The following is a 16,897-nucleotide window of genomic DNA, read 5'->3' on the forward strand; positions in this document are numbered from 1 at the left end:
AGTGAAAACGCTACGTCCGTCTTTTGTCAGTAAAGATTAGTACCACTCAAGGCCGTATCCAGGGGGTTGTGGGGTTTAACCCCCCTCCCAAATATTCTTGACTCGTAAAAACGCATTAAAAATGAATATAAACAAATTTGTTATGCGTTTTTTGAGGGTTTCTTCTGTAACCCTCCCCTAGAAAAAAATCTTGTATAAAACAACCCCCGAAAAAAAAATCCTGGGTACTGCCCTGTTGAAACTGCTTTTTTCTTCTTAAAAAAGGTAGATAAAGAAGCAGAAACGGAACAATTCTCAATCCAAATCCATCAGTTTCCATTATTTGTTTGCCCTTTTTGATTTTATAAATGTGTTAAAGGAAGATAAACAAGCAGCCCCATAATCATGAGCACGCTAAAAAGGTAAACATTACTATTGGGTAGTTAAAGTGAAGCTATTAAAGTAAGTACCCAACAGCGGTTACAAAGCATACTATTTACCGATAACGTTAAATTTTTATACAATACGAGTACCTTCTGCACTAGGGAGAATAGTTTTTTCATCTGTTTGAATGTGTTTCAACTGTTCTGCTTTAAAGCCTTCGACTCCTTGGATAAATTGGTTGTGTTGTCTTTCCTGCTTTACATCTGTTAAAAAGAGTTATGTAACTTATTGGAAATATATCAATATGATATAATATATTTATTTTTAACCCCTAATACGAAAAAGTATAGATTTGAGGCGAAAAACACAAAAGAAAAGCAATCAATCAACGAAAAATCAGGCAATATGATGTTGAAGGGACAAGTGGACATGAGCCATTCCTGAGAGAAGGCAATTACAAAAGAATATATTTTAAGGAAGAGGGCAATACATTTTTTTTATAATATGAATAGAAACTGCCCCAAGCAATTTGAAAAACTTTGAATTTCTGGAGGGGGAAGGGGAGGGACACCCCTTCCCCCTACTTTCTATCTACTATCTACCTATTCTATCTACTTTCAGCATAGTAGTAGTAGTAGTATAACTACTACTACTACTACCACTACTATAAAATATATAATCAATTAATACTGTAGATAAACCAACAGTCAAGTTAGGCTTTGTTAAGAATCGAAGTGCACTTGGGCAGCTGGACATCACACTGCCAAGTGAATATAAACTGCGGCCCGATAGTAAAGTTATTCTATTACTTATAAAATTAAAACTTGGAGAGACCTTACGTAGAGCATAAGCTCTTCCGCTCTTTCGAATAGAATATGTGGGGCTGTACGCCCCTCCCTCGCTTAGAAACTGAAAATTCAGCTTTATCCAAATACTAAATATCCTTATCTCCAGTTGTAGGAAATTGTAACCCAAGCCTGATAAAATTAGTAAAAATAAAAAAAATAAAATAAAAAAAAACAAAAAAAAACAATATGACATGTCAATGTATTGCCTTGAACGATTGAATTCAAATGAAGTGAAACAAAAATCTAGTCTTCACAAACTAAAATTTAAGTACAAGTTCAAATTTTCATTTTTAACTTTCACAAATAAATGGGAAAATAAAACGAATTAGCGCTGGAGAGAAACAAATGAGGGATTGCAGTCGCACAAAAGTCTATGTAATTGTTTGCCTATGAAATCAAGTGTTTAATGAAAATTATTATAAAATAAATCAAAATAAATAATCTGTAAAATAAATAAAATAAAATAGCTAACTAAGAACAATAATAGACAAATAAAAATATAAAATAAAAATAACATTAACAAACACAGTCTCAACTAAAGTGTGAATTGAAGAGGCATTAAAGGGGCGACATCCTCGTACCTTTTGACTTATTTCAATTCATTTACACTTTGAATTTTTTTTTTCATGTCGAAACTTTTCCTGAGAGCGAAGTGATCCTAACCCACTTATTTCTGTTTCACTATAAGTAAGGGCCAAAAAAATTAAGCTAGTACAGCTTTGTTAACTGCACTATGGAGCGTTTGAAAAGGGCGTTCAAAATCTTAAACTGTATTTTCCTCAGAATGAGTTTCCGAGCTGTAGGACAATTTCGCGTACTTACCTGTTAGCCAGTACACACTCGGGAATTTGGATCTACAGGTACGGGGTTGAAACAACTGAGACGCTTGGAAGATAGATAGGATATATATAACTTGGGCTGTATATTTGCACATTAGGGAGGGTTGAGGGTAAAGTATAGCGGGGCTGCATGCAAAATGTAACCTACCCTAACGTAATCAAATACCAATTAAATATTAATTAAAATATAGCTACTAAGTCGTTTTCCACCGAGCCGAACCTAATTGTCTTCAAATAAAAACAGCAATAAATCACTGGTGTGTGTACTGGCTAACATATAAGTACCTAATTTCATTCTCAGACAGCGAAATATCTTCACGTGTGTGAATATTTGATTCGCTTCTGTTTAGATCGGATTTGAACATTTTTTTTCTTTTTTATTTTTTTTTGTATTTGAAACAGAACTCTCTTTTAATACAGCCGTAAAATGTGCAAGTGATATCATTTTTTAGATAAAAAGGACATTTTAAAACAGTTTCTAGAAGGACTGTAAAAGTAAATGTTCGTTTCCGAAGGAGGGTGACCCTAATAATATTACTTTAAACGGGAAAATTGGCTTTTCCAAGCGTTTTCAATTATGGCTAAAATATACCTCTTCATTTTGCCTTTTATAGCAAAGGTGGCTGAACGATACCAAATAAATCGTTAATTCAAACGCACCTTATTTGGTATGGGTTATACTGTCCAAATAAAGGAACACTAGACCAAATGTGTCTAGATTGTCGCAAATTTTAACACCAAACTTGAAACTGAGAACGAGAAAGCTTTCCAAAGTGAAGTTTGCAGATTCTAATACATACAATATCGATTGTCAGAACGAAATACACAAATTGATAATAGTTCTTACAAAATGTTAAGACCCCCTGTATGACAAGTCACGACCTTTATGAAGAAAAATATCCATTATTAACATCGTATATTATGCTATAGATGCATGGGCGTAGCTAATGGCGGAGGAAGTGTTCATCACATAGACAAATTCCCATGAGTGAGTAAAAATTTAAATTTTTTACAAAAAATAGTATATTTACACCTCCATCACCCAGCTGATTTATTCCCTCCCCCAATCTAAGAAAACTCCGCACAACAAGGATGGAGTTTTTGTTTTTGCTGATCAGTTAGGTGATCGATCTGAAATTGTTGTTTGATCACGCCAGACACGTATATATTTTTTGGGGGAGGGGGGGGGGTTGACGGCGATAAGAAAAATTATCATTTAATCTTGCAATAGCAAGTCCCCAGAGCGAATTTTAGGATTTCGGTGGAGGACGGGGGAAACACAGTTTTGTTTATTATAGAAACAAGTTTTTACGCGAATTGAATTTACAACTACAGGATACATAGAAAGTACGCATAATTTGTTATGTACACGAACAACCAATGACAATTTGGCAATGAGATATGAGGGTTCGTAAATTTAAGGTTACTTAGTATCCCCCCCCCCACAAATACTAAAATGCTGCGATTTTCTATATTTATGATTTTTCAAAGAAGGGGAGATCTTATGAGTCCAAATGATCTTCTTTATGAGAATTTTTAACTAAAATATATGATTGTTGTAACTATAAATACAGTTTTTTCTGATTCACCATTTCTGCAAACTTGTCATTTACAGATAACTAGAAATTCAAATGACTAATTTAGCAAATTCCCTTTTTTTCAAAAACTAAAGTAACTTTTTTTTCAATGAGAAAATTTGCCTACTACGCAAGCCACTTTACCGCTAAAATTGGCACCCAATTTTTGCTATATCTATCTTTTTCTACAATCTTTAAAAAAGGCTATTAAAATAAAGTCAAAGAATAAATTTGCCGAAAATCCTCAAAACTTATAACCAATATTTGTGACTTTTTAAAAAGAAATACACATCGTCCGTGTCATGCTTAATGGTTATACTGAAATATTTTATACTTCCGAGACAACTGTCAAAAATCGCTTCCCAAGCTGTTCTCAAAGGGAGAATCAGCAGATCTTTATATCTTCAATCTCACTCTAAATTCTCTTCACTTACATTTCCCTGTCGATGCTTCCTTTGAGTATAACTTAGCAAACGGCTTTGGCAACTATCCCAGATTAATAAAAATGCCAGGTAAGACCTTTGGACCTGATTGAAACAATAAATATTAATGCATCCTTCTTATATGAATCTATCTTTTCTTATCCTGACTATTAGACATGACAAAAATTCAATTTTGCAAATATCATCCAAGAAAATTATTAACGCTATTTACACTACTTCAAGCAAATTTCTTGAACACACATGAGAAAAAACCCTTGCGGAAGTCATAAATCAAAGCGAAAAGGAAAAATGTTTTTCAGCCGGGCATTTTACATTGCCCAGAAAGCTGAGTCACTCATGAAAAAACGGAGAACAAAAAAATTTAAAGCCAAAGAAAATATTGCCAGTACGAAGGCATGACATTGAGCTATTTCAGACATTTTGTTATAGAATTAGTAAATTAAACACAGATAGGGTACTCGAGTATTAATGAAAAGCTTAGAAGGGACGTTTAAACTTCCAAACCATTTGATCAGTACAGGTGGGTGGAGTAGAACCAGTGTAAGTTAAATGATAGCTATGTAAAACCTACTGGAAAAGACAAAATCGCTGAGCATCAAAATACTGAAGTGATTTCAATGTAGGAACCACCAATCATTACGGGACAAAGTGTTTTATGGGGCCACTGTATTTGTATTCGATCCATCAATAGCAATGCTAAACGAATATAAGTTCAATCTTGTATCAAAATATTGCGTATTGAAGAATCTTCCAAATATGACTAATATATTTTTATTTATTATAAAAATATATTAGTACAGCTATAAATTAATATAAATTAGTTAGTATAAATTAATATATTTCTAAAATATAACTAAGGATATCTCAAAGGGGTTGAGGTTTGATCACCCCATAAACAGTGAAAAATTGTGTAGAAACTATTTACTTGTTTATGCAATGGACAAAATTACATTTTCTAAAGCTCAGCTCCCCTACCTGTTTGACCTCCTCCCTGAATCAGAAGCCTTGGAATGGCGCAATATACATGTAGGTTTGTTACAGTTTTAACCCGAACCACTATGCCTCAATAGAGGTAGAGGTAATAAAATAGAGGTAACTAAAATACAAAGTTAGCAGTATCTTCTTGTTTATAGTGTGGTGTTTGTTTTCAAGCCTAAATAAGGCTCAGCATACTGGACATTTCTCTCCCTTTCCAACATCTAGTTCGCAGTACACCAAAACGAAACTGATAAAAAATATAGGCCTTTGTATTTAATGAATAATCGTTTGATTGCTTCAGTAGTATTGTTTATCAAGGCTTTTCATGAGCAAATACCAGAGAATTCCCTAGTTGTTAAGGGGAAACCAGTGACACGCGACATCATAAATCACTTGGGATCTCCGACTTTTGACCTACTGACACAACAAGAACGCATTGGCACATGGCAAACTTATTTTTGGGAATTTTCTGCCCACGCAAATATCTCTTGAAACCGATCTAAATTTAGCTTGTTTACCCATTTAAAATATTAATGGATTATCAAAAACATAAGTTCAGAAATTAAAAAAAAAAATACTTAGCACATATCCATGAATTCCTTTTCAGGGGAAGGAGGACTTACTAATTTATACGAATATCAATTTTTGCACAGTGAACCTCTCAAAAGATTTGTCCAGGCATCCGAAATGAAAGATGTGTAGGTGACACGTTCAACCCCCCCCTCCTACGCCTTGTTTTGTCGGGAAAACACGAATTAAAATGTACTAAATAGTCTCTGAATTTAGCTTTACTTGTGTAACCCCTTTTTAAGATTAGCTCTTTAGATAAAATTATGAGACTGGTTTTTGGCTTATTACATTGGCCTGAATCAAATGATATCGTCGCTGTTCCGCTTGAAGCTCGTATCTGACATTTTCATAATTTTAAATATGTTTACAAAACCTTATCTAAGCTGTCCTAAGACGGGGGGATCATTAGGGTATTATAGAGCAGGATTATTGAACTTTAATTCAGCATGCATTGTACTGCCGATCCTACGCTTGAGACCAGCTTAGGAAATAAATTTTTGCAATTTTTCGAAAATGTGAAAAATGTCAGATACAACCTTTACGGGTGATAGCAACAATATGTATTTTTTTTAACCAAGATTTGTTTCTTCTAAATCCAACCTTGAAAATCTAAAATAAAATGCATATTCAAAACACTTTCATGAGTGATTTTGGCAAGCTAATTTTCGATATATAAGAAAACAAAGCTATCAATTAAGTTCCTCTCCGAATCGTCAAGCTGGTGGCTTTCCTTCCTTAGAAATAGGCAGCGGATACGTCTGTTGCTATGTGAAGAGGAAACAGAAGTCCTGAGTGTCTAGCCAATGCTATGAGTCAGGCGTTCCACCCTAGCGGTTTTCGAAAAGAAATTACTTCCTCTAGGGGAGAATTCATCGTCAAATTATGCATTCAGGAGCTTATAGGTAGTCCTAGTCTACAGATTCGGAAAGTGATTTGAACTTTCTATATAGTCTTGTGTGTGTTTGGGGGGGGGGGGTATTTGATGTATTTCTTGGATTATTATGTCTTATCGTAAAGCATCAAAGACATTGATATAAACATTTTTGCCCCTCTGTCCCATTTCGGTCTAGTCATACTTGAAAACTTGTGATTTCTTACAATTTTTCTTTTTTCCAAAATTGTGAAGTTATAGCAAAGCATCATATTTTCGTCGGTGTTGCCACATTGATCTGGTAAAATCAAAAAGCAAAACTAATTCATTAAATTTGACAATGTTTTTAGCCCGTAAAAATTCAAACATTACCAATTAGTTGATTGCCCAAGACAACTACACTTTCAAATTAGTGCAACATCTTAATATGTTTGGTGCCATATGTTTTGGCTGATTTTTACCCACGTATGTTCTTTTTTCAATTGGGGACCCAATACTGGGCACCAAAAAAAGAATACATTAGAATTCAAAATTTTCTGTGATTTTTCTGAATGTACCGAAACGAATGACAATTCCAGCTGACTCAAGTCTATAACAGTCCAATGTTATATGCTTATAGCATATAGCAGGATATCATCAATTGATCTTAATGAAAATCACACTTTCAGATTCAGCATATCAGAGAACCCTATTGTAGAGGTTTCAAGCTCCTATATACAAAAATGTGGAATTTTGTGTTTTTTGCCAAAAGAAAGATCACAGAGGCGTGTTTATGTTCGCTTTTTTTCCAAGGGTAATCGTATTGAACCAATCATCATTGGAGATTGGAAGAGGGCTCATCTGATCGAAAATCATAAGTTTTAAGTGACCAAAAATATTGCAGGGCAGCTAGCTCCCCTCCAATGCCCCGTTTTTCTCCTAAGTCACTTGTTCAAAATTTTTAGATAGCCATTTTGTTTAGCACAGTTGAAAGATCTAACAATTAAGTCTTTGAGAATGACTTTACCCCCCAAAACCCCCAGAAGAGGGGCTCCAAGCTACGAACTGCCCATTGGTTACATATAGTATTGGTTATTGGGAAGTATATAGGCATTTTCCGGGGGGGGGATTTCCTGGACGATCTTTACATGGAGGAATTTTTCTTGAGGGAATGGAATTTTTCATGGAGGGAAAGCCAGATTTGTCAGTACTGTTTGAGAAACTATCAGAAGTTAAATTTTTAAAAACACATTTTTTCAACTGAAAATAAAGAGAAATATTAAAGCTTGAAACCAACAGAAATTATCATGTATATGACGGGGTTGCCCTCTCTTCAATACCTGTCTCTTTGCGCTAATTTTTTTAGAACGTTTAAAAAAGCTTATTATTCTAATTAAACGGCCACTGTGTTTCAGGAGTAATTCTTAAATAATTGGAACAAATAGTCAAACTTTAGCGTAGAGAGCGAGGTATTGAGGGGTGACCCCCTCTGTTCGATTTAAGTTTTAATGTTGCTCTTTACTTTCAGTTGAAAAAACTTGTTTTCCATTTAATTTCAATTTCTAAGGCTATAAGGCTAAAACTAACCACCAATACATAACTGCATATGAGAGGGAATTCCCCTGAGACTGACCCGAGGACCCATAACACGATAACAACACGATACACGATAACACGATACACGATAACAATCAACTCTGTTAGTTTTGCTAAATAAATCAACCTGCCTATATATAGCACACACATTAGAGAATAAGGAAGAAGGAATTCCCTTCCCATCGTGTATGCCCCTCCATCCATACCCTCTATGCCCCTATATCCATACCCTGTTATTTTATGGAACATAAAACTAACCGACATCGATTCTTGTACTAATTATCGAAGGATCCTGGGACACATCCTCTTGGAAATATATATTCAAGTGCTCCTACTGGAAATATATATTCATGTTCTCCAACTAAAAAATGACCGAAAATAGTTTTCATACCTTTATTGCTGTATTTTGACATGATGGTGTCAAGAAATGTACACCGTTAAACGTCAACTCCTCCCCAAAAAAAGTGTAACCTTAATGCCCCACTTGAATCCCACCCACCAAAAAAACTGTCTGATCCCACCCCCACCTCCCAGAATAATCTCATCTATGCGCACTAATACGGCCACATCTTTCATTATACCCTTCTCTGATCTTTTAGCAATGGATGCTTCTTTGGATCTTTTATTGGAAAATGAAAAAGTATTTATCAAAACGCTCCATAGTTCCGTCGAGTTTTATTATTGATTTAAGGAATTTCAGGAGAGCAAGTATGAAATGAAGGAAACTGAAAGGAAATGACAAAACGGAAACGTGAATTTTAAGATAAGGAATTTCACCACAAACAAGATATTTAGGCCACTAAAATAATCTTATAGAAATGATTTCCTAGAAAAAAGTATATAATTAAGATCAGAAATTATATATGATAAAAGATTGTTTTCCGCACGGAATGTAAAATTCGAGCAGCCTATCAGCAAACAAATCCAAAAAGGAGCATTTTTGAAAATACATTCTAAACATAGTCAACCATTTTTATTTTTTTTTTAAGTCGCGGTTGGGCCAATTCGATTATCCTTGTGTGGAAATTTTTTGAGGAGCCATTTAGAAAAAAATTCAAAGAAAAAAATACTATAAAGTAAAACACAAATCCAATAATTATGTAATCTTTCTAATTCAATATTGAATTTTATCTAATTAAATCAGTCACTTTTAATTTTTCAAAATTGTTTTTTTATTACCTCTTGTCTTGATTAATTTATAATTAAATAAGAATGATGATTTATAATTATAACTGGAGAATATATTTATGTATGTTTAATGCTTGCTTAAGGAAAATCAGATATTGTTCTATTAATTCTGTTTTTGATAACATTGTCGGTACTTGTGTCTTATAGCCACCACACTTAAGTTCAGTCGAAAGTGAAGTTTAGTTAATGCTAATGAAATAAAATAAAGTATGACGAAAATATAATACTTTATCAACAAAATTAGGAAAACTACAACAAAGAATTATGGAAAGGGGGCCGCCAAGACCGCATTATATTAAATACGTAACCTAACCAACCAAAATACCAACTAAATATTCAATTAATATATAGCTACAAAGTAGTTTCCCACCGAGCCAAAGCTAATATTGTCTGTATAAAGAAAATAAAAACCGAAAAGTACCACTTGTCAAATATGCATTCGGTATGTTTTTCAATTTTGAACCCTCTTCTAAAAAACCCATAATTTGAACAGGTTTGCAGTTTTTTTGGCGGGTTTTGGTTCCCTTTTATATTTGTTTTTATTTTATTTTTTATTCAGTTGGAAAGGGTTGAGAGAAATATATCATGGAACAAAACACAAGGGACTGAAACTGTGAATGTTGAAATCGAATTCCATTGGAAAACTAACAGACGTAATGACTGAAGGTATTGTTTGTTTTGAAGCTAATTCGAAAAGGCCCCTAATCACAAATCTCTACCGGAAAAGGAACGCTCCGTCAGTAATACATATATCTGGAGATGGAATTCACACTAAGGGAATTTTAAAGTCGAGTTTACAAATGTTACTATTCTTTCATTGAGACAAAATCCCAATGATTGTAATGTTTTAAGTTTTCAGGTTTGACTAAAGGAAAGCATGTACAACTTCAAAACATAGAGACCCTTTACACCCCATAGCAATCACAGCTTTTAAAAATCTATAATAACAAATCTTCACTTCACCGATCATAAAAACACAAATTAAAATAGATGAGACGTAAATACTATTAAAAAAAATAAAGTTTAAGAAGAAAGAATTCCCTTGGGGCCCAAATTTGACTCTTGGCGGCCTTGCAGACATGCCAGGGACGGGGGGCACTTTACATAACAACAGAATGCGGGGAAATTATACTCAACACATTGGGGGATATCAAGAGAATCTTTAGTAAAAAAAAATCGGGATGGGGAGGGTATGCCCTAGTCCCCTTTCCACGTGTACCTGGTCTCTGCAGGCTCTAACCTATTTGAAAAGTTACGCTTTTCAAACTATCCTGAGCAGGGGCGTCAATTTACAAAATTTAGAAGGGCATAGCATTTTTCAAAACCTAGGGGAACATTTTTTCAAGGAAAATGCCAACAAAAGGTATTTTTCTGACGAAGGCACCAAAAGTAATTTTTTTAGGGTACAGATTCCCTCTCCCCTCCCCTAAATTGTTGTCTGATCGTGTTTTATAATGACGATTTTGGTACTTGTCGGTTATTAGAGACACGTTCAAGAATTACACTTAGGTTACATCTCAGAAACAAAAACAAGTGACGGATGATACTTCACTTGAGCTTTAAGGCAGAATTCATTAGACATATATAATTTGGGCTATATATTTGCACATTAGGGGGTGGGGGTTAGGTTACATTAGGTTGGGTTTCCATAATTTTATTTCTACGGTATTATTTTACCATCGTGTTTTGTTATTTTTCATTAGGATTAGCCTAACTTCACTTTTTGGATGTTTTTCCAATATCCGACAAGTACCACGATTTTTCCTAATTTAACTAAAAAAAATGAATCAATGTTTTTTGCCCAGTTTCATGTTATATAATTGGTTTAGTCCATAATCCCAGATATCACCCGGTGTGACAGAAAATGGAGTTCAAACAGCGAAAACAAACTAATATAAGTAAATCATACAAAACCAAGGCCGAGTTAAACTGAGCGCAAAAACCACAAATAACGCTTCAAGATAAAATACATGCTCCGTTAATCATAACAAAGAATTTTTCAACGGTTCTCTGCTTCGTATTTGGGCAAAGCATGAATCACCCGTTGGACAAGATTCAATATTAGTTACATCTCATCATCTGGGTTTAGAATCCATATTTGGAATGGCTATCAATATACCTGTCTCAAGCGATTTGAACCCTTTCTCATTTGAATGATAATGATTGTCACAGCCGTCAAAAGCTTGAGAAAAGTATTTGTAATTGTAAATTTAAAAATGAATTATATTATAAAGTTGGGATGGAAAATGTTCACTCCGTCCTATGAGGTACCAAGAACATAAAAGAAGAGCATTTTCGAACACCAAGACCCATATAGGGTCTATTCATACCTGAAAACCTAGATTTTGAAGATTTATATGTATGTTGACTAGAAGTTATTAAGTATTTAGGGCAGCACCACATTTCCATCGGTGTTGTCTACGCTGATGGTTCCTTTACACATTGCCGAAATGCTGCGGGAAATCCGTCCGCATCTTATCGAACGATGGCCCAGAAAACGCAACGTTTTAAGGCAAAGTTTTCAAATAATGCATCAGCGTGTATGAGGACAAGTCCTAAAAGAAGACTATTGGCTGATTTGACTCTCGCTTCAGTGCTTATGCTGCGAAGGAGGCAAAGAAGACAAAAAGAGAAAGAAATTCAGTCTTAAACAATAAAGATTTTGATGTTCCATAGTCATGGTTTTATTCATTTAAAAACCTTGCCAAGAATCTGTCCTGATTTGATCCAATCGTTGCGGAAAGTTACTTTTCAAGCACGAAAACGGCCGGAATCACCGTACGGATTGCTAAACCCGAACGGGTTTCCCCAACGTGTAAATGCACTGTGAACCGGAAAAATAAGAAAGCAAAACTAAAGTTGTTAAATTTGGCAACACTTTCCGTCCGTAAAAAATCAAATATTAACAATATGCTGAATCCAAAGACAACTACACCTTTTCAAGCTGTTTGGTGCCTAATGTTTTTAACTTTATTTGCAGATTTTTCACTCACGATTCTTTTTTTTTTCTATTTGACACCAACTACAAATAAAAACTTATTATTCAATATATCAACAATAAAAACTGAAGAACTCAATTAATTTTGCCTTTTTTTGCTGATTTTCACCCACGATTCTTTCTTTTTTCAATTTGGCGCCAGCTACAAATAAAAACTGCATAACAGCATGGCGGTCTTTCTGATAAAAAATTTAATTTCTGATATTTCTTACGTTTTTAAGAAACGTAAAATGTCTTAGTCGGTTGTTGGAAACATATTTTCTAATTACGCTTAGGTTACATCTCAGAAAACCGGTTTCATAGCTACAAAAACAAGTGATGGATGATACAATGCATTGGACTTAAGACAGACTGCGTTGGACTTATTGGTATAATTGGGTGTAATAATTTGGGCTACATATTTGCACAATAGGGTTGGGAGTTAGGTTTCTATAATTTTGTTTCTAAAATATTATTTATCATAATTTTTTGCTATTATTCATTAGGATTAACCTAACTTCACTTCATGGGTCTGTTTCCCCTAAGCGACAAAGCTTTGGGCTCGAAAGCTTTTATCACTTGTTTCGACACTAAGCGACAAGTACCACGTAGGGTTTTTGAAGTTTCCACTTAATTAATTCAGACAATTACATTTCAGTTTCATTGGCCTTGGTACTTTGAAAATAGAAAAATCGGGTTGGGCACCTATTGGGCTACTTTCGTAGCATAGATAAATTGTTATCATGAAAAGCAAGATTGTATGTCTTAAAAAAGGACTCGAAAGCTTTTATCACTTGGTTCGATACTAGAATCATTATTTGGATTCACTGGAGAGAAGTAGACCATTTCTGATTTTAATTGCAATGATCTTGATCTCGATTAAGAGACATGTGACAAAGCACTTATGCTAAAAATGCCATTTTTTCTTTATTTTATACTTGTCTTATAAACATCATTCTTTTTTTGACAAACCATTAGAAATAGTCGAGGGTTTGCCAAATTTCAAAGATCATATACTCCATGTGTACTATGTGCTGCGGCGTGACGTTTGTTCTATGTGGCGTGGCGAAACTGGGTGACGTTTGGCTGAAATATTGGAACTGGGAGATGCATACATAGTGGCAGACAGTGGACAACCCTTCAAAATTAATACACAAGGGAAAGCTTTGAAAACAGAGACACTAATTCACAAAACTGTAGGGGTGGGGGTGTATTTCTCAAAATCTAGGGCGGTCAATTTCGTAGTCTTTTCAATTTTTTCAATGACAGTACCAAAAAAGATATTTTCAATGAGAATATCTCTTTTTCAAAACCTAGAGGGCAATTGTCCCCACCACAATTGGTGCCCTGGCTTAAAATGGCAGCTTTCTCAGCGCCTATCGACTGAGGCAATAGTTATCCAAACTACAAACTGCTTCCTTGTTCCCAAAACACAATTTTGGAATATAGATTTAATATTCTACATTTCCTTCTTTTCTTAATTTCAATATACACTACCTTATGCCATCAACACCGAGCTATTGGAGACAAGAAATATCAACAATACTTAAGGCTCCTGTATAGAAATTTACTTAATCAGAGGAAGAGGAAGGGGGATTTGTCAACACCGAAAAATACAAAGTATATGGAAATTGTCTTCATGAATAAGCAGCTACACTATTCAAGTGACATTTTTTTAGGGAGCTATCTAGAAACCTATAGAAATTTGGTGTGTATATTTAAGTATATACACCAAATATTAGCGTGTTTCATACGATCAAGGTGTTAAACATATCCAACTGTTGAAAATAATCACTTATTCAAACGCGAGTTAATAAAAGAGGGTATTTAACACCATTAAAACATTATTTCATTCTTACTCGTTATGATGTTACCAGTGGGGCATTTTTATAGGTTGTTATTGATAAGAAGAGCCAAGAGCTCATATGGCACTTTTGACGAGGTCGGAACCTATAATTACACTCGGTACTAGAGTTATCGATTTTGCTGTTCTTTGTTTATTGGCAATTATTACAAATATAAACTTGCAAATACAGTGCTCCTGTGTAGTTCAAGATTTCTGTTTCCTGCCTCCGCGCCCCCAATGTCCCGGAGCCAAATTGAAAATGGAGCACCTGAGAGATGAGATCTTTCTATATATCAAGTTTCATTAAGATCCATCACCCATTCGTAAGATAAACATACCTCAATTTTCACGATTTCCCCTCCCTCCAGCCCCCCCCCCGGACAGTCGAATCAGGGAAACGACTCTTTTCAAGTCAATTTGTGCAGGTCCCTGACGCGCCTACCAATTTTCATCGTCATAGCACGTCCAGAAGCATCGAATTCGCCAAAGCACTGGAAATACCCCCCAACTCCCACAAAGAGAGCGTATCCAGTCGGGTTATGTCAATCACGTATCTAGGACTTTTGCTTATTCTCCCCGCCAAGTTTCATCCCGATTTCTCCACTCTAAGCGTTTTCCAAGATTTCTGGTTTCCCCCTCCAACTCCCCCAATGTCACCGGATCTGGTAAGGATTTAAAGAAAGAGCTCTGAGACACAAGATCCTTCTAAATATCAAATTTCATTAAGATCTGATTATCCGTTCTTAAGTTGAAGATACCTCGTTTTTTCTAATTTTTCTGAATTAACCGTCCCTCCACTCCCCCTCCCAGATGGTTGAATTTGGGAAGCGACTATTTCTAATTTGATCTGGCCCGGTCCCTGATACGTCTGCCAGCTTTCATCGTCCTAGCTTATCTGGAAGTGCCCCTAGCAAAACCGGGACCGACAGATGGACAGAAATTGCGATCGCTATACGGCACTTGGCCGACGGGCAAGTTCCTTAAAAATGCCAGACAGAATTGGAATGATGCCTCAAAACAGACCAGTAAAGATAGTAAAGATCGCCATCTTGTAGTGCCTAGGGTTAATTTAAAGCTGAAATATTGAAAGGGGAACTACCTTCCGGGAAATTATGATGTTATTAGACTCCAGGATGACAAATTAAGATAAGCTTTCCAGGAACAGTTGAATACTAAACTGGAGAGTTGTAAAAAAAAAAAAAATCCGACCATCAAAAGCTTTCCACGCTGTGGTTACAATAAATGAAAGTGCGAAATTCGGATGTAATAAAATTCCAGCATAAAATTTTGTGTTGTATAAAACCATTTCCCAATAAATACGACTCCAAGAGAAGGTTTCAATAGAAAGTAATCTCAGCGAAAGAAAAATATTTACAAACACACAAGAAAAATAGAAAGAAAACGAAAGAAATGAATTTTGACCGAGAAGCGAACAATGGTAGGTGGGCTTGACAAAAAAAAAAAAAAACAATAACATACAGGGAGAAAATGGCCTACGATAATTCAACCGTTTGACACGAAAACGTAGAGACAAAGGAAAATGTCACAGAATAGATATATTGGAGGAATCGTATCAACGAGGTAAATACTAAAACAAAAAGCAATAGACTCATGGGGTCAACAGTACAAGGGTTATGAAATTACTTGATTTCTCTGAAAGAAATGTTGAGAAACTATGCATTCTAAGTAAAGTGTCCAATTTCTCTGTAAAATACGATTCCAGGGACCCCATTATGTTCCCCAGAAAAAAACTTCCCGGCTTCGGGGGGAGGGGTGCATAAAAATTTCCAAGAAGTTCGACAGAATTTTGTGACTTTTCTATTTTAAAGTATCTTCAATTTAATAAATTTTACAGAAAAAAAATCCAATGAGCGCAATACGGAAGACACACATCCACCACACCGTAAGAATCATTAATATAATTGTAATGCATAAAACAATTTGAGGAAGCAAAATGCATAAATACGGTGAAAGGAGTTAAAGACTAAGAACCACAAAGCCTTGGTTAATAAGTTAGGTGTGTAAGAGGTTATTTGACTCATAATAGGCTATTAAAAAACCCATCCTGTTTAAGGCATATTCACAATGATACTATGCTAACGCAGATATTTAGCTAACGTCTAACCCATTCATAATCGGATCTAGCTTACTGGTGAATTCTGAATCTCTAGGATAGCAAATTTCCGCAAAGGCAACAGTGATAAAATAGTACTTTATATAAAAAAAAAAAATAATTACATTTCTGGAAACTGAAATTACAGTGAAATTACTTCAGAAAACAGTGAAATTACTTCAGAAACTGTTTTACAAAAACTGAATTCAGTTTTTGTGTATACAGCTAAGGATCGAAAATCATAATAACCATATTACGATGCCATAGATAAAGTACAAAGATCAGACCACAAAGTACCAAGGACATCAAAATCAAACATTTCCCCCCTAGATCCCTTTTATGCCTATTCATACATAAAAAGCACGATTCTTCTAAGAGTTTCTTTCAATTGTTTCGAAATTATCATGACGGTATCATATTTTCGTCAGTGTTGTCACGTTAGCGGATAAAGAATAATTATTTAGCAAAATTCGAAAGCGCTTTCTTCTGTAAAATTCAAATATTAACAATCTGTTGATTCCAAAAGACAACTATTTCTTCGAAGAAAGGATTTGCCTTCTTAAGCTGTTTGGTTTCATATGTTTTTACTTTTTTCTTAGTTGATTTTTTAATCCTGATTTTTGAATTTGGGGCGCGTTGCTACCAAAAACCGAATAACTGTAAAAGGAGGTATTTTTCTTTAAAAAGGGAATTTCGGAGTTTTCCTAAT

The 16,897-nt window shown here is 34.9% G+C and overlaps 1 protein-coding gene across 21 annotated transcripts in view; it reads right to left on the reverse strand.

Moving 5' to 3' along the window:
* LOC136038542 (repetitive organellar protein-like) overlaps nt 1-16,897 on the reverse strand; it is a 223,826-nt gene that overhangs the window by 22,425 nt on the left and 184,504 nt on the right. For 14 of the 21 annotated variants that reach the window (XM_065721691.1, XM_065721690.1, XM_065721689.1 and 11 more), the window contains one exon: nt 513-626. The exons of the other annotated variants lie outside the window; for them this stretch is intronic. In XM_065721691.1, the coding sequence (XP_065577763.1) occupies nt 513-626 (114 nt within the window). The remainder of the gene's footprint in view (nt 1-512; nt 627-16,897) is intronic. 21 annotated transcript variants of the gene reach the window in all.

The sequence above is a fragment of the Artemia franciscana genome, chromosome 18 (assembly GCF_032884065.1).
Source record: "Artemia franciscana chromosome 18, ASM3288406v1, whole genome shotgun sequence".
Taxonomy (NCBI): Eukaryota; Metazoa; Arthropoda; class Branchiopoda; order Anostraca; family Artemiidae; genus Artemia; species Artemia franciscana.